We start from the raw sequence: 18770 nt of genomic DNA on the forward strand, positions 1-18770 counted from the left end.
GATTTTGGATTTACTCCAAAGGTTGACTGGCTAAAGCAGTGGTGTGTGTAAAGGAGCCAAATCCCTAGGAGGGTCTGCACCACAACCTCTATGATTGTAGTTTGGAAATGGCATGAAACCGCGGTTATGACGGCACCCAGAGTCAGACGTAATGCTTCAGCGGCCAAACCTCAAGTCTCGGCTGTGAACCTTTGTGCAAACCGAAGGTTCAAACTGGAGTTTGCAAAGGCAAACCGGAGGTCGATTTTGCCACAAAACCATGGTTTAATCTCCTCTGCTATGTTTAACTCTGGGTTTGGCATTATGTATGAACCTGGCCATAGTGAAAATGCTATACCTGGATTTTTATAGTGTCCATTATATAACAGGTTGACTGTGCCCTATCAGCTTTTCTGAATTTGGGAGAACTTGGCACTATGGTCAACAAAAATCCCAAAAGATTACTAGGACTCATTAGAAGTTCACAGTAGAAATCAGAAAGGAAAAGATAACCTGCTTTTAAAAAACCTATACTGAATTTTCTATACTGTCTATACTGAAAAGAAAACTGCTTAGGTACAAAACTCACCACCACAGAATCAGCAATAAGAGTTGTAGGCCATATGGACTAGACATACTGGCATGGAAGGAGAGGGTAAACAGCCAACTAGTCACTGTGCTAGAATGAGCCCTTGAGTTAGAGCAAACTAGAGAACAGGGAGCAGGCCTATATTAATATTAAAAATGTACCATAGATCACTAAATCTCCATAGAGTTTAATGAGCAGGCCTCATTTAAGGTTGCCAACAAACAAAAAAATATTTCTAGCTTTTGGAATGTTATCATCTAGACCCGTTGCAACAGGAGGCTGCGAAACAAAAATCAAATCTGAGCCATTCCTGCTCTTAGTCACATACACATGTGATCACTGTGCATGTTCGTGCACAAAGCATCCACTTGTGGGGTAAGGGTGGCTGCTGCTAAGTGCTCAGGACCCATATGTAAGTTAGGCTGTGTGAGAGTGCAAATAACATTGTGCTGCCACATGAACCTCAGTTGCTTCATATGAAGATCACGCTGAGTGCTGCCACAAGTTTGTTGCATGAGGCATAGTGCCACCAACTGACTAGAAGGAACAGTCTTGCCTGCATCTGTATTTAACAGCAAAGAGTGACATGAAGAAATCAACTGAGGATACCCCTAATGACATGGGGATAAGGCTTATCATCTGAAAATGTCTGAAGATTAGATTGTAGTTGAAGGTGTGGAAGCAGGACCAAGAAAAAAAAAGTTGGGCACAACTCCACATGCATGTGAGTTTCTCAGTGGTTGGGTGAACAAGTTGGCCAACCCAGAGTAGAACATGAGGCTCCTCCCCAGTCCTTGATGTTTCGTTCCAAGCCATCTCTCAAGTGGCATACTGTGTTGGTGATCTACTACCCTATTCAGGACCCTGAGGTTGAAGCATCATTGCTACCAGAATACCCTGTTAAGCAAGAAAGAGGTCACTTCACAAAAAGGGTACTCTGCACATGTTCAGAAGCACTCAATTTTAGCCAGCTTAAACAAAAAACTGACAACCATAGCTTTGTTTCAAAAGACACCCAAGTCCATACATATTGTATATAAAAGGGGTTCCCAACTTGTGGTCCCCTAGATGTTGCTGAATTACAATTTATTGTGTCTGGGGAAGCTGGGAGTTGTAGTTCAGCAACTTCTGGAATACCACAGTACACAATATTCCTGACAGTACAAGCTACACAGTTGCAGAAGTTCCAATATAGTTTGACATTTTGGTCTGCAAAGAGCAGAACTACCTTGATAGCATTGTGGCTATATTATTGCTGATATTTCTCAATCATTCACTTCCACACTATCAGTTGCAGAGTTTTAGACTAAAGACTGGCATTTCATAACCATTACTTTTACAGTCAGAAAACAATCAACCTTATACTTTAGAATTACATTCATAATCAAATCTTTTGACCGTAAGTCAAAATTGCAGTCAAAAGATTTGATTAAAAGTGAATAAGTTCAATTTCTCTGAAAGGCAGGTGGCCACATGGAGGCCAGTACACATTCAATTTTACATTGTGATTTTTTTAAAGGAAGCCCGCTTGAGACTAATCTCTCCGTTTTTAGTCTATGTTTTTAGGACATTCTGATGATTTTTATTTGAAGTTTTTATTACTTAACCCAGATGAAAAAATTATTAATATAGTGGCCAGGTTTTGTTTTATAATCTGCAAAACCCGATCTGATCTTTAGCAATGCATTTCATAAGTAGTTTATATATTTTTCTCTTCTTTTTAAATTTTATTTACACGATGCATTATTTGTATCTCTTGTATATTGGTCTACGACCGTAATAAGGTTCTGTTCTGTTCTTCTGAAAGGCAAGCCTGTCCATAAACCAGCTTCTTCTAGATGAAGTAAGACTCCAGGCCACAGTATGCTTTAAATGAAGGCTGTACAACTTCATGCCTCCTATTGGACTACAATTCCCATAATTCCTGACTATTGGTCACTGTGGCTGGGGATGGAGGGAGTAATTGTCCAAAAACAGCTGGAGAGCTAAAGTTGTGCAGTCCTGCTTTAAACAGATAAATGTACCAGAGCCAGGAGCTCCTAGAAGAAATCATTCCAAAGTACTCCAGAAATTATAACGTAATACTTTTGAAGCCTTACTTTTTATTATGAGAAAACATGATTGATCTAGAGACAACTATAACCCCACATCACACACCAAGGTACCTTCCATCAGATTCTAACTGTAGCATAGTAGCTAAGACCACACTGTAAATCAAGGTCCCAGGTTCAAATCTTCTCTCTGAATTCTCATTAAAGTACCATAGGCAAGCAACACTTTTTCAGACTCAGCTCTCTTCCCATCTGTAGTATGGAGATAATACTGCTCTACCTTACAGGACTGCTATAAGGATGACTAAGAAAAGGTATGTGAAGTGCTCTGAACACTCTAAAGCAGGGTTTCTTAACCATGGGCCCCCAGATGATGTTGGACTACAACTCCCATCATCCTCTGCAACCAAAGCTATGTCTGGGGATGATGGGAGTTGTAGTCCAACAACATCTGGGGCCAAAGTTTAAGAAACCCTGCTCTAAAGTGCTATATAAATGCTAAGTATTATGTACCTATAGTCCTCACATTGTTCTTAGCTAGTTGGTATGGATTTCAAGACTTCAGAAGTGATGTCTGCACTTCTTCCGATGAATGCCAAGATCTAAAAACTGTTATTTTCAAGCTCTATTTATTTAACCTTAGTTCAAGGGCTTGGTAATGGTGAGAGCAATTTTTATATAGAGAAACCTGTCCCTGAAAGGATCAGCTATCAGCTAAGCATCTTTTGGCATAAGTAAAATATCTATATTTACTATTATTTCACTACTGGAAAGTTAATTTGTCAAAAGTTTAAAAGTATACCATTATTATATGTATTGTAAAAATACAGTATGTAAGAAATTGTCATTCTGGTCTTAAAACATTTGTGCTCCTGTATCTGCCTGAAAAACAAGGCAAGATTCCTGTAATATCACAGCTTCTGAATGATCAAGTATATACCGTATTTTATGGACTATAAGACTCACTTTTTTCCTCGAAAAATATCCGCCAAAATTCAGGTGCGTCTTATATGTTTTAACAGTCTAATATGTTAAAACTCTGAAAAACTGGATTAAAATTAAGGTGCGTCTTATAGTCCGTAGCGTCTTATAGTCCGTAAAATACGGTAGTCCTATTAAACTTCTCAATGGTACATAGACTGTCTGTAGAAGCACAGCATGATGCCAACATGTAAAGGCATGCATTTTGTATTTGATATTCTGTGCACTACCTATTAGAAATACATTTGCTTCAAGGAGGGTGCATTTTGCAGACTTCTATTAGTTGAGAAAAGGGAAATTGTCACTTCCCCAAAGAAAGCTTGACCTGTCTGCCAAAATGATGCAGAGTCTGTCACTCTTAATCAGAATAATAGCTTGACAAGATTATCCTTAAAGTACTTTTCGCTTTTTTTTTGCCAAATGGTTGTATGTATCAGAACAAAGTTGGCTGTCACACTCACTACATGCAACAAGTCTTGTAGATAGGGACTCTATGCCCCTATATTAAGCTTGAGGTCTCAAAAAACAGAGCCTCAGGAAACACATGAAAATCTAAAACTACAGATTGTTGCTAGAGTAGTCAGAAGCACTGTGCTTCACAGAGCACAAATCACTTTGTCATTTTCATCACCCACTACCAACAGTACCTTGGATTCAATCTTCACGGCTATTTCTCCCTCCCAATCCAAGAATCCTGTTTCTGAACTCCCTTATTCAGGCCAGCCCAAATGCTTCAACGTATGATCAGTAAGCAGTAGGGTCCCCCAGGGATCTGTATTGGGACCAGTGCTTTTTAATTCATTCATAAATGATCTAGAAGTTGGGGTAAGAAGCGAAGCGGCCAAATTTGCAAATGACATCATACTATTTAGGGTAGTGAAATGCAAAACAGATTGCGAGGAGCTCCAAAAGGATCTTTCCAAACTGGGGGATAGGGATGTGCATGAACCAGTTTGTAGGCCCTTTTACGGACCTCCAAACCAGTTCGAGGGTCCGACAACAGCAGGGGGGTTACCATTAAGGAGCAAGGAGGGTGCTCTTACCCCCCTGCCGCGTTTCCCCCGCCGGTGCTGTGACTAAAAGCGGTCCCCTGGGGTGGCAGCGTACCTCCTTGCTTCCCCGGTGCGCACTGTACTGGAAGTGCCTGGTGCATGCGCTTGTCGCACACCAGGCACTTCTGGTCCGATGTGCACCGGAGCAGCAAGGAGGTATGCTGCCACCCCACGGGCCCATTTTTAATCACAGTGTTAGTGAGGGAAATGAGGTGGGGGGGGGAATAGCACCCTCCCTGCTCCTTAAAGGTACCCCCTCCCCCCACCATCAAACCGGCCATTGCCGATTCTGTGCATATCCCTCCTGGGGGACTAGGCAACAAAATGGCAGACACAGTTCAGTGTTAGCAAGTGTAAAGTGATGCATACTGGGGCAACAAAACAACAACCCAACAACTTCAAATATACACTAAACCGGTCTGAGCAGTTGGTGACTGGCCAGGAGAGAGGTCTCAGGGTTGTGGTGGACAGCTACAACACCTAGGGCATTTTAGTTCAGAAAAAAAGACTGAGGGGCAACATGATATCTGTCTATAAAATTATGCATAATGTGGACAGAGATAAATTATTCTCCCTCTCACATAACACTAGAACCAGGGCTCATCCTATGAAACTGATTGCCAAGAAATTTAGGACCAAAGAGAGGAAGTACTTATTCACACAACACATAGTTAACCTCTGGAATTCTCTGCCACAAGATGTGGTGACAGCCAACAGCCTGGATGGATTTAAGACGGGCTTAGATAAATTCATGGAGGACGTCTGTCAATGGCTACTAGTCTGAGGGCTATAGGCCACCTCTAGTCTCAGAGGCATGATGCCTCTAAATACCAGTTGCAGGGGAGTAACATTAGGAGAGAGGGTATGCTCTCAGCTCTTTGCCTATGGGCTTCCCAGAGGCATTAGGTGGGCCACTGTGTGAGACAGGATGCTAGACTAGACAGGCCTTGGGCCTGATCCAGCAGGGCTGTTCTTATGTTCTTATATTCATTCTTGCTCCTGGGGACTGAGAGTGGAGAGGACAAAGATGAAGCAATATGCCCAATGGTACTGTAGACTTCCTCATCATTTACTTTAATGAATTACCAAAAAGGTGCACTTGAGCTACTCAAAAGAGCTACATCCAACTCCTAAGCCAGTTGGGCTGCCCCAGTCCTATACAAATGACCAGTCAACCCAACATGGTATGAGATTCATTGATCTAAACTGACAACCTTTCTATTACTACTCAGCACAAGATGCTGGAATTGATGGAGAGTGTTTTGACAGATGTGGTTTGCTTGCTTGCTGAATGCTTCACAGAGCACCATCTGTGTGCAAATAATACAAAGCCACAAGCCAGTGCTTTTCATCTTAGAAATTATGATGCTAAGCATGAATTTAACATCATCTGGTGTGGGGTGCAGTTCACCCACTACATGAATGCAGAATACCTAAGAGAACATACTTTACTTCAGCTATCACACTGAAAAGACCATAGCAAACTTTAATATCTGTAACAACATCTCAGTGAGTTATTCTCTTCACCTTGGCATGCAAACTGATGTGCGCTTATCAAAACAAAGTCCACAAGCTTTTAGTATGCATGGTGCTGCTCTCCATCATTCCTATCAATGCACTAAGAACTTAACACTTACCACAACTGCTGAAGTTACCTTTAAGAGTGTAACCAGCAACACAGCTTTGGGAAGATGTGTGTTTTTACACATGCTGGAGAACATCATGCAAGCAAACTGGGATGTACAACAATGACAACAACTATTTATATACAGTACTGCTTTTCAATTAAAGTTTTCAAAGTGGCTAATAAATAAATAAATAAATAAATAAAAGATGGATCCCTGCCCCTAAGGGGCTCACAATCTTAAAAAAAAAAAACATAAGGCAGACACCAGTAACAATCACGGGAGGGATGCTGTGCTGGGGCTGGATAGGGACAGTAGCTCTCCCCCTGATAAATAGAAGAGAATTGCCACTTTTAAAAAGGTACCTCTTTGCTCAATTAGTTTACACTAGTAAACATGTGTCCAAGCTGTTCTCATGGAAATACTAGTACTTTCCTACTTTTCTCTGAATATACTTGTGCTTTGGGAAATGACATTCCTACTCAAGCTACATTTTGCATTTAATAAGATGGACTCAATTTCCAAAATACCTTGATTAAGCATCTGTACAAAAGGATTGCAAGTATAGTTAAGCATATATTAAGTAATGTGTAGATCACTTAAACTGCAATCTTAAACACACTTATTCTGAGTAAGCCCATTAAACTCAGTGGGACTTTTCTGAGTAGATATCGTAGGACTGTATTGCACGGGCATGACAAAACCACTAAAACAGTATAATAATCTAAGCAGGCGTGATATGTTGGGCACTCTACTGGCAAATAATTCCTTCATTTGTTAGCTCAGCTAGGGCCCTTGTATCAGGCACATACATAGCACCCAGATCACCTTTTAGAGTTCTTTGAGAGTATCTGCAGGCATGTGGATGTTTGAGTTGACACAAGGCAGCATCCAAAGTAAGTTAATCATGACAAAGCACCATTGAAATAAACAAGACAAGTCAGCAACAGCTAACTTAAGTCCCATTAATTTCAGTGGTGCTTAGTCATGAGTGACTAAGTTAGTCTGGATTCCAGCCATAGCATACCTGGACAAAACTTGGAAAAGAAAGCAGCTACTTTGAACACCTGAATGCAAGTTAAATTCTTACAGAGTTAATAGTTATCTCTTATTTTAATATATCACTCAATCATGAAACCTATATCACACATATGTAATATAATGCTTCATATTAGTATTAAGAATATACATCATGACTTGTTGAAGTCAGGCTGTATATTCAATTTATTTTCATTTGTTGTCAGCAGAGTTTATACACAACATGCCTGGTGACATGTTAGATTCATTGTATCATAAGCAGCCACATATAAGTGGCTGCTTATAAGAGAGCCAGCGTGGTGTAGTAGTTAGAGTCCTGGACTAGGACCAGGGAGACCCGAGTTCAAATCCCCATTCAGCCATGAAACTAGCTGGGTGACTCTGGGCCAGTCACTTCGCTCTCAGCCCAACCTACTTCACAGGGTTGTTGTGAAAGAGAAACTCAAGAATGTACTACACCGCTCTGGGCTCCTTGGAGGAAGAAGAAAAAGAAGAAGAAGAAGTAAGTCTGTGAGTTGAGAATGTGGATGCTTCCCCAAATAGGGAGAGAAGGGAGGGAAGCATTTGTATTTGCTTATTAAGAAGTGACATGCCAATTTTGTCTGCTGGATATTTCAACAACTTGTGTTTGGGGCGGTGTAAAAATATATTAAATAAATAAATAAATAAACAACTGACTGCTTCTACCCATGTAGTTATTGGGGTGCGATGTAGCCCCTAATGTGCTCAGCATAGCTGAACGTATTGGCTATGCTTACATAGCCATTCTGTCTTCAATTGTCTGCTATTAGTGATGTTGATTATTGTTGTGAGAGTGAAATGACTGCAGATACCCGAACAGTGCAGAGTGGTCAAAACATGTAGATTGGCTCATAGTCACCAATAGCGTATGGAAACAAATAGCAAGCCCCTTTGTGGCATTATCTTTGGTCTGCCTGAGAGCACAGCAGGGCTCTTCCTGTCCCCTTCTGAAAAAGAGCTGCTACCACCATCCCACAATGCAAGCCTCTTTTGAATTTGCAGCGCATGCAGTAGTGAGAGGTTTGATTTGAACAAAAAGCTTTATTGTGCGTGTTGTTTATACAACCAATCTGTTACATGGATCTAAAAAACCTTCTCAGCGGTGGACTCAATACTAAAATATTAAGATACGTAAGTCATGATCCTGAAAACTCCTTGAATCATGCTACATAAAATGACAAAATTAATGCCAGCATCATTTAGTTCTGGAATATTATAGAATGCAGCTATTCAGCTCTGACAAATTGGTCTAAATGATCAGTTGCTTTTGCACATATATTAAACCATGTTTTACTTGCAATATGTCAATGCTGATTAAATTCTATATTTTATTCCCTCAGATGCCTTGCTATATATTTGTGATCTGCTGTGCACTATCCTATATATTGCACAACAATATATTGAAATAACAATATTGTACAAGCCTAGAGATTTACATATCGGGCAGTATAAAAATATGACAAATAAATAAATAAATATCACACCTAGCATTACATTCATGAAAATGTGAAAGGAATTGAAATGCAATACAGTATGGATCAAGTTACCAAACTTACAAAAAGATGAAAGAATCAGGAGGCCCTTCTACTTCAGCAGCAGCACATAGAATAAAAAGGAAGTGACAATACAATTTTCTTGCTCAAATGCTTTTCCTTCATCAGAAGTATATCCTATACATCAGGGATTCTCAATGTTGGGTCCCCAGATGTTATTGGACTTCAACTCCCACAATGCCTAGCCCCAGTGGCCTTTGGTTGGGGATTATGGGAGTTGGTCCAATAACATCTGGGGACCCAACTTTGAGAATCTCTGCTATACATCATTTTCTATTATGTGTCAAAAATACCTTGGTGGTCTATAGTAGAAGTGGGCAGACTTAAGGCTTCTGAGAGTTCCCAAGCTAATAACACCATGTCTCTATCCAGACAATTTCAAATGGAAGTTGTCCAAGGCCTTCCAAAAGCTAATAAATTCCTCTGTATTTAGCTTTCTAGAACGTCTGCTTCTAAACAGCGATACATGAGCAAGCTTGTACAGTGTTCCTAGGCTCCTAAGAGCACATTCAGAGCTGGCAGCCACTTTCTCATCCCAGAAAATTAAGCCCTATAGTAACTCACATCTTAAAATATTGTTAGAATTGTTTTCTGATAGGTGTAGGTAGCTCGTGGCCTCCAAAAACACTGGCTGACATTCAGGACAGTGTTCTGAGAATGCAGCAGCAGCAGCAGCTATGTCCTCGCAGCAAAAAGCTGCTCTTAAGACAGCTAGAGGCTTTCTGAATAGCAGGAGGAAGGGGAGAGATTTTAACTTATCTCCTCTACCTCCAGAAATGATTTTTGTCTTCCAGAAATATGTCCCTGAGGGCTGAGCATAATTCTTCAGGGGCATAATTCTAGAAGGCAAAGAGAACTTCTGGAGTCTGGGTTACAAAACGTTTTGCTGGATACAAAACGTTTTGTTGTTTCGGAACTCCATTTTGCAATTGCGAAAAGTCTTTCTCCTTCAGTCTCCATTTTGCGTTTTGAAATCTGTTTGAATTTCTGGCCCTTCTAGCCTGCAGATTGGCCAGTGAAGGCATAGGCTGATCTGCTGGCAATTGCCTCCTTATTCCTTTTAAGGAAATTTAAGGGTAAAATTTACCCTCATTGGCCAGTGGGGCAGTGTGCATTTACCTCATTGGGCAGTGGGGGAGTGTGCATTTCATTGCTGTTGTGTGCAGATCAATTGCATTTTGGGGGGTGGGGGATATGGATGTGCATGACCTTTGGAAATCTGCCTGGTTCTTTGCAAAGCTCTGCTGTTGTTGTTGATGTGTGATGTTGATGTTATTTGGGGATGTTGATGTGTGATGTTGATGTTATTTGGGGTGGATTCCGGGCAGAAAGGGGGCTTTGGGGCAGACGAGTGGGTCAGGTGGTAGTGCCCCAATGGGTGCCTGCTGCCATCCAGATAAAGGAATTGGGAAAAGGGCTGGTTTTTAAAGAATTTCTGAAGTTTCTTTGGGGCAGATTCAGGGCAGAAAGGAGGCCTGAGGGGCAAAACAGTGGGTTGGGTGGCAGTGCCCCAAGGGGTGCCTGCCACAACCCAGATTCCAACGGAATAGGGCAAAGGGCTGATTTCTTAGGAATTTTTGAAGTTGATGCATCTTTAAGGTTTTTCCCCATAGGGAGTAACGGAGTTTTCAGCAGCACCATAACTCCACCTGGGGGGCACTCAGGTGGCCGGGAGCGACTGGTGGTGTAGTGCACATAGGGTACCAACCACCCCCATGGGTTGCTAACTCATGGGGTATTGGGTTCTGTTGTTTCTGAGGTGTTCTGAGTGTATATTCTCTGGTAGCATATGAGATTTTCAACAACAAACAATGAATCCACTCTCATATGCTACCAGAGAATCTACACTCAAAACATCTCAGAAACAACAGAACCCAGTACCCCATGGGGGTGGTTGGCACCCTATGTGCTCTACACCACCACTCGCTCTGGGCCACCCTGGTGTCCCCCAAGTGCAGTTATGGGGCTGCTGAAACCTCAATCATTCTCTATGGGGAAGAAATTTAAAGATGCGTGAACTCCATTAAATCTTTAAAAATCAGCCCTCTGCCCAATTCCTTTGAAATAATTCTGGCAGCTTCCTTGCCCCCACTGGGCACTACCACCTACCCACCTCTGCTCTGGGCCACCCCTTTCCCCCCAATGTGAAGCTAGATATTTGCTGAAACCTCCATTCTTCCCTATGGAAAAATCTTAAACTTCAAAAATTCACCAAAACCCAGCCCTTTGCCTAACTCCTCTGAAATTTGGGTGGTAGCTTCCACCCTTTGGGCACTACCACCTCCACCCACTAGTTTTGCCCCAGGACCGTTTTTTTAAAAATCCAAAACATTTCAGATTCGGATTTTGCAATTTTGAACACAGAACAAAATTGGGGTGTTTCAGATTGGCTGATTTTGAACAAAGAACAAAATGAACAAAGAACAAAATGAGGATTTGGGCCAAAAACAAAGTAGAAAAAAACCAAAACAACCAAAAACTGAAACGTATTTGTTTGGCCTGGCTTTCCAGGGTTCTTAAATCTGTTTTAATATTCTAACCAATTTGGGGGCTTTTAATCACTGTAATTGTTAAATTGTTGTTTTAAAATGTTTTTAAATTGTTAATTGTTGTTATATTGTTTTTAATTTGTTTTAGCTCTTTATTGTTTTAGTGGTTTGTATTAATTGTAAACCGCCCTGAGCCATTTTGGAAGGGCAGTATACAAATCAAATAAATAAATAAAATAATAAATAAACACACAACCCTACCTCTAACTGCAAGGAGGCAGTCTCTTGCTCCATCCTTGGAACACTGCTCTGGTTGCAGCCAGTGACTTTATCACCATGGCATGGCAGCTGTCTCCACACACGCAGGTCATAAAATTGACATGTTAAAAACCAAGCAGACCAATAATAATAATTTGCTCCCAATGAAACAGAGATGCTTATTATTTAGTCGATATATATGTAACTTTTGTACTGAACCTAATGTCTATAATTACTGATCACCCAAATGCTAGACTTGTAATATTTCCTATATGTTACCAAATACATAATTGGCTTTCATTACACAGGATTTCAATTTACAGTCCTTCAAAATCCATACAGTTGTAAAACTAGCTTGCAAGAGTATGATTTCAGACAGACTGCACAAACTCAAAGCAAAAATGAACTAATGTGAATAAAGGTTGAGTATAATTTCATCTTGTTCACAAACACAAGACAGAGAAGCCCTGAAAGCCCTATTTTTAGCACAAGGAGAAATGACAGTATTTTACAATAAACTTCTAACGTAAGTGTATTATAATGTAAGAGAGCTAACACAAGTGCTAGGTGCACTGGCAACTCTTAAGAAGAACTCTATGGATAGGAACAGAAGAATAAATATTCACAGCTAATAACATTATACAGTATAGTATATTTTTTCAGCACTAAAGTTATTAATACAATGTACAGTACATAATGTACAGTACATAAATACACTACAGTCAGTTTATAAGATGTACAGTCGCAATTGAAATCCTTAAGTCCAGTACATGCGAATAGCTTGTTATTCCAACTGCTTTGCCAGCACATCATCACAAACTTTAGCAATCACTTTAGTGTCACAGCTGGAATATTGGTGCAAATGTTTAGGACCAGAATGATAGCAGAGTTTAATGGTATAACCAATGAGTATCCAGAACTATTAAAATCGAAGGCCAACATCCAGACTAATGCTGCACATGTGCAATTAACAAAACTGTGTACATTCAAGAAAGTTACAGAGCTGCGCGACATCGCAGGAATGCTCAAAGCTGCACAATGATCATAGAACAGGATGTGGGCATATACTTCTACACCTTATCGCACAAGCTTACCCTCTTGCACTAGCACACTACTTCAGAATGCAAATGCCTGATGTAGAGCATCTAGCTAGCACTAGCGATGTGCACGGAACTGCGCCTCCGCGGTTTGAAGGCGGCAGGGGTGCCTCTTTAAGGGCAGGGGAGGGTGCACTCCCGCCGCTTTTCCCCTGCCGGCACATTTGTTCCTAAAAACCTTTGGGGTGACAGTGTACCTCCCTGCTGCCCCATTGCCCTTATCGGCCGGAAGTGGTTGGAAGTACCGGGCGCGCATGCACATACGCGCCCAGTACCTACGGCCATTTCTGGCTGATGAGGGCAACGAGGCGGCAGGGAGGAATGCTGCCCCCCCCGAAGGATTTTAGGAACAAACGATGCCAGCAGGAGGAAAGCGGTGGGAGGGGTGAGTGCACCCTCCCCAGCCCTTAAAGCGCCAACCCCCAGCGCCGAACAGGTTTGTGCACATCCCTAGCTAGCACATCTTTGTACTAGTGCAACATGGTTGTGCAAGTGCAGCTTTAATCTAGATGTCAGCCAGTGTGTGCTTTAACACTGACTATAATGGGACACAGATTGTAGAGTGTTGTTTTTACAGTGCTGAATTAATACACATCAGCAGAACTGCACAGTGGATTAAGGAATTAGCAATTATGCCCTTCAGTTATGAGTCATTCTAGTAAAATGCTGCTGAATCATTTCCCCATATACAATGTTTTCTAAATGAAATTTTATCAACATATTAAAAAAGCTTAACAATTAATTTTAAGAAAGCTTGTAACATATTCTGCTGCATTACAACTTGTTTATATGTGTACAGTAAGATGTTTTACAAGGCAACTTAAATTAGACACTCTGCTCTGCTTGAAAACATCTCCTGATTAAAATTAAGTTAAAATATACTTACCACAATATTTTTCTAATTAAATATCCTCTTATCCATTTCTGAATAATCACAACTGGTGAATAATGAGCTAGAATATGATTGATCTTGGAAATTATCTCTTTAACCATTTTCATTTCTTCCTGAAATGTGCTGTCCTACAAAAAACCAACAAAAAACAATGAGATTGTTCTGTAAGTTTTCATTAAAACAGATTGTGCCTTAAACATGTGCTTCTCTGAGTATATATTTGGAAGCAATTACTTTGGATAAGGCACCTTGGCCAGTGTTTAGGTAAAGTGTGTTGTCGTGTCGGTGTCGACTCCTGGAGCCCACAGAGCCCTGTGGTTTTTCTTTGGTAGAATACAGGAGGGGTTTACATTGCCATCTCCTGCGCAGTGTGAGACGATGCCTTTCAGCATCTTCCTATATCGCTGCTGCCCGATATAGGTGCTTCCCATAGTCTGGGAAACATACCAGCAGGAATTTGAACCAGCAAATCTCTGGCTTGCTAGGCAAGTCATTTCCCGCTGCGCCATTAGGTGGCTTGGTTTTGGCCAGTACTCAATGCAGTATCAGACTACAAGCCTGTTCAGATTTGACTTTCCCTCACTATGCTCATATTCTTGGGGCAATGAATCTGCAGAGCTTGCACCCACTCATATATTTGCTTCTCTTACTCTCCTCACTTGTGATTGACCAACAGTTTAAAAAGAGGTTAGTTAGCCAGAATTTGCTGTCACATATACATGTGGACATGTAGGACACTAATTTTGTATTAATAAATGTTCTTGGCACACTTTGTTAAAACAAGGCCTTTATTTGAAGCTCTTTAATTAAGATTTAAAAAGTAATACATTTCCTTACATTCTCTAATCCACTTCAGTTATTCTGTACTGAGAAGCAGTTGTTACTTTTGCCATGGTGCACATCACCAAAACTAGCATTATTCCCTTATGGCCATTATACTGCAAGTATCCTTGCCCTTGCCAATGACTATCATTGGACTAATGGTGAGAATACTTGTAATGTGGCAGTTGCTCTCAAAACTGCTAAGAACAGGGGTGGCACATTGGAAATGAGGTTTTCAGCAGCATCCAAGTGGCAAACATAATAGCTGACATCCCCACTAACAGTGAGAAGGCACTGCATAGAAAGTGCCTTTATATCATTTAGTAATCCACAGTTGCACTGTGCAGGCAGGAAGGCAACTTTTGCCAATTTAATACATAGTGATTGACATCCAGGCTAAGAAAGTGCAGTTGTTATATGTCACTTAAGTTTCAAGTTAAAATTTCAAGACATTATTTTTTAAAAGGGCAATGTTTGAAATCTGAAATTTAGTACACTATCATGATGTTACATGAGAAATGCTAGTGCTGCTGCCGAGTTCCAAACTTATGAAGTGCCAGCAACACTCATAAGGGAGAGCAAATTTAGACGAGTTCCCCTTCCATCAGAAGTGCTCTGTGCCATCCAAAAATACGTTGCTAAGGGCTGTGCCATATTTTCAGTGGCACAGAGCACTTCAACAAGGGGAGTTGTTGAAACCTGCTTCCCCACATTTGCACTGCATTAGTTGAAACCAGCAGAAGCAGCAGAGCTTCTGACGTAGCACCTGTGCTTCATTAGTCTGGATGTCAGCCAGTAGGATTACATTTGCTACTCAGTTCAGTTCAGTTTATTTGCGGTCACTGACCAGAAAAATATATACATACAGTCCAAACAGTAACAAGAAACTAATCCAGGTATTCATAAACCTCATGAAATCTAACTATAAAGGTACTCTCTGACAATGAATTCTAATGGCAACAAGGTAAAACTTAGCACCTGCATATGTTATTTTGTCATTGCTGTCAGATAAAAAATAACTAACATGAGTGTCCCCGTAGAAACTACAGTATAGTAGCACATATATGATAATGTCTTGATAGCTCCTGCCTTGCAAGGACAAAACCGCTCTGCATCAGGAACTTCTAGAATCCTACCCTCAAACACAGGAGAAGGTAGAGCGTCAAAGCATGCTAGTGCAAGGGTTCTACAGTATTTTGCTATTGAAAGCTTATCTAAATAATTAGCAGGTTTCATATTCAAAAGCTGGTTACCCACCATTAATCTCCTTGATATAAAACTACTATCAGAGTGCTATGCTACATCACAAATTATTTGGGTGAGTGCCAGGCTAGCTTGATCAAGATTCATTGTCAACAGTAACTTGGGGGCAAACCCTAAGAGAACAATTTCTTTTTAAGTTCCATTTCACAGTTAGAGATGAATTTATCTGCTAGCATAAGCGGTAGCAATCCAGTAGGATAAAAGTATATTTTAAGGCAAAATTTGAATATTAAAAGCCAGATTTTAGACTCAATATTTATCAAACCTGCCTCCACTCTCAAAGCTGCGTTAGGAACGCCCCATGGTACCTGAAACAGCTTTCTAAGAAATTTAGATTGCACAGCTTCTAAGGCTTGGTTGTTAGGATAAAGGCCTATCGATATCGATATCGAGCTGTGCTCCATAAAGCTACTTTTGCTACTCAAAAAACCCCCATATTTTATCTCCTTCACTAAATACTTATCCAAGCAAAAGATATATTGACTTTAGGGAAAAAAATAGCTAGGTTCAGATTTTTATGGACTCCTGGAAGAAAGAAGTTATGAAGTGGGAAACATTCCCTGAGAAACCCTTCTGCATGCCCTTGCCTTTCATACCAATAAAAAGCCTGGCTCCCTCAGCCAATTCACACTTTAGTTTTTGTACTCAGAAATGAAGAGTACACTTACTTTTTGTTCTCAAGTACAACATACAAAAACAAAAATTGAATGAGACCTAAAGGCATTGGAAGCCATCTATCATGGTCTAGACTTAAGTGTTTAGGGCATCATTCTAAACACATTTGTTTACAAATGCCATCAATATTGCTACGTTCATCACATTTTATTGTAACAAAGAAAGGACCAAACGTCTAACATTAAACATAGCCATGGATTTTAATCTCACCCCTTGAACAAACAATCTCTTTTATCTCGAATGTTTCCATTAATAAAAACAGCATTAATTTTATTTAAATGCACTGGCTGACATGTTGTGCAGTGGGTGGGTCTGCATCACCCTCGCTGCTAGAGGCCTTTAACATAACACAACACTGGCACTGCTACTCTAATATGTAAAATTGCAGAATTGTGCTTGTGGGAGATGACAACCATTGGAAACAATGGCCATAAGGTCATGCAAGCGAGGTTGTACAATTTTACTTATTAGTGCAAGAGTCTTCTTGGGCAACAAAATGGGTATAATTTTAGATGCCCACGGCAGCGAAGGCAAGGCAGACCCACCCATGATACACCTTTAAATCCTACTGAAACCATTGTTTACGTTTTAGGATGTCTGGTTAACTTCAAGCCATATACAATAATAATTGTTAATTAATGAATACCCATAGAGAGGAGTTCCTATTAATTGTGAGGGGTTCCCACAATAAAAAATAATAAGAAACATGGTGATATTTATATTACCTTTGTAATATAAATTTGTTTGGCTTTAAATCTACCCTGAAGAAGAGTTCTAAAGAACTCAAAAGTATGTGCACCACTTTGTATATTTTCATTTGTCCCCAATAAAAGTATTGCCTAACATTAGATTTTCTCCCAATTGACCAAAACTGCGATCTATGTTTTTTGTGTATTTTGGAGAATAATAAAACTAGGTTATTTAATTTACTTGCCTTTTCAGGAAGCGGGCTAAAATCAACAAAAAAGACAGGAGTGAAAGGTTTATATTTTTCAGGAAGCCTCCAGTTCTCCATTATTTCTTCATCAGAGATGACATAGTAGTCCAATGCCTTGAGTGAAAAAATGCTGTTAACAACAATATGCCTGTAGGCTATTTTCAGGCTCAGTGGAGTATTTAACAAGGTGAGAGCAATCAGATTAGGACAGAAAGATAATGAATGCACATTTGCCAGTGTTGAAATTCCATTATCATGCAGATACAGTAGATTTAGGTACTTCATGTTCTTCCAAAATATTGGGCCTGGAAGGTCTTCTATCTGAAATAGCGTTGAAAACACAATTAATTTTGGAGGGGAAGAGGTTATTTATTTAGTAAATATATTGTTAAAAATGCAGTACCCTTCAAAGTTACAATACAAAACGAAATATGGTCCATAATTCTACTTCAGTAATCAAGGTTGCCTCCTCACCCAGAAAAGATTAAAAAACAAGGCAATGATCCTGTGCTTATTTTAGTTTATACTAGCTGACCCAGCAGAGAACATCTGTGCCCCTAGTTCTCTCAGTCTTCCCCTGCCACCAACCACAACCTACCGGCTCCATGCCCCATCTTCATTTAGTCTCCATCCCTTCAGTCCTTCTCCCCCCATTTCTCCAGCCAGTCTGTTCTCCCCCCACCCCTTCAGCCAGTTTGTTCTCCCCCATATTCCTTCTGCCAGTTTGCTCTCCCCCTCCCACATCCCTTCGGCCAGTTTGTTCTCCTCCCATCCCTTCAGCCAGTTCATTCTCTTCCCCCCATATCCCTTCAGCCAATTCCCCCTCCACACATTACTTCAGCCAGTTTGTCCCCCCACCCCCCGCAATACCTTGAGCCAGTTTGCTCTCCCCCTCCTCACATCCCTTCAGCCAGTTCGTTCTCGCCTCCATCCCTTGAGCCCCAGTTCCGCCACCTGCACAGCCGCCTGCTCAGCTGTCCTTGCGAGGAGGCAGGCAGTTGGAGTCGAGGTGCGCTCTCCTGCCAGCTCGCAGTGGCACCTCCTCCTTGACCTCCCTCCCTCCTCAGCAGGCTGGCTTGGAGAGAGGCTCCCCCTGCTGTGCTCTGCCCTGCCCTGCCCTGCCATGAAATCTCATGAGAGCTGCCACATACTACGGGATTTGCTTCATATGTTCTAAGGCTTTTTAATATAAAGAAGATTCATGTATGCCAATGTAAAATATGTCAGTGGATAGCACTGGGGGTGAGAATGCCTGGAAATAGTTGGGAGAACTTAAAAGTCCAGGCAGTTGACAGTCCCTATAAAACTCCATGGCTAAAGTCAATGGGTGGGATCTCAACGGCTACACAGGGAGCTTCTGGGTGCACACTGGGACTTGGAAAACACCCTGACCTGCATTTTCCAAAAGGTTACCCCTGAAACTAGAGGGATGCTCCACACACAGTAGC

General features: G+C 40.9%; 1 protein-coding gene across 8 annotated transcripts in view; it reads right to left on the minus strand.

Annotated features, from left to right (window-relative positions):
* Positions 1–18770, minus strand: part of LRRIQ3 (leucine rich repeats and IQ motif containing 3) — a 73391-nt gene that overhangs the window by 40139 nt on the left and 14482 nt on the right. For all 8 annotated transcript variants that reach the window (XM_053243159.1, XM_053243161.1, XM_053243157.1 and 5 more), the window contains exons 4-5: positions 17320–17643; positions 13620–13753 (exon numbers count right to left, since the gene is read on the minus strand). In XM_053243159.1, coding sequence (XP_053099134.1) covers positions 13620–13753; positions 17320–17643 — 458 coding nt within the window. The remainder of the gene's footprint in view (positions 1–13619; positions 13754–17319; positions 17644–18770) is intronic.

Source organism: Hemicordylus capensis, chromosome 4 (genome assembly GCF_027244095.1).
Source record: "Hemicordylus capensis ecotype Gifberg chromosome 4, rHemCap1.1.pri, whole genome shotgun sequence".
NCBI classification, from domain to species: Eukaryota; Metazoa; Chordata; class Lepidosauria; order Squamata; family Cordylidae; genus Hemicordylus; species Hemicordylus capensis.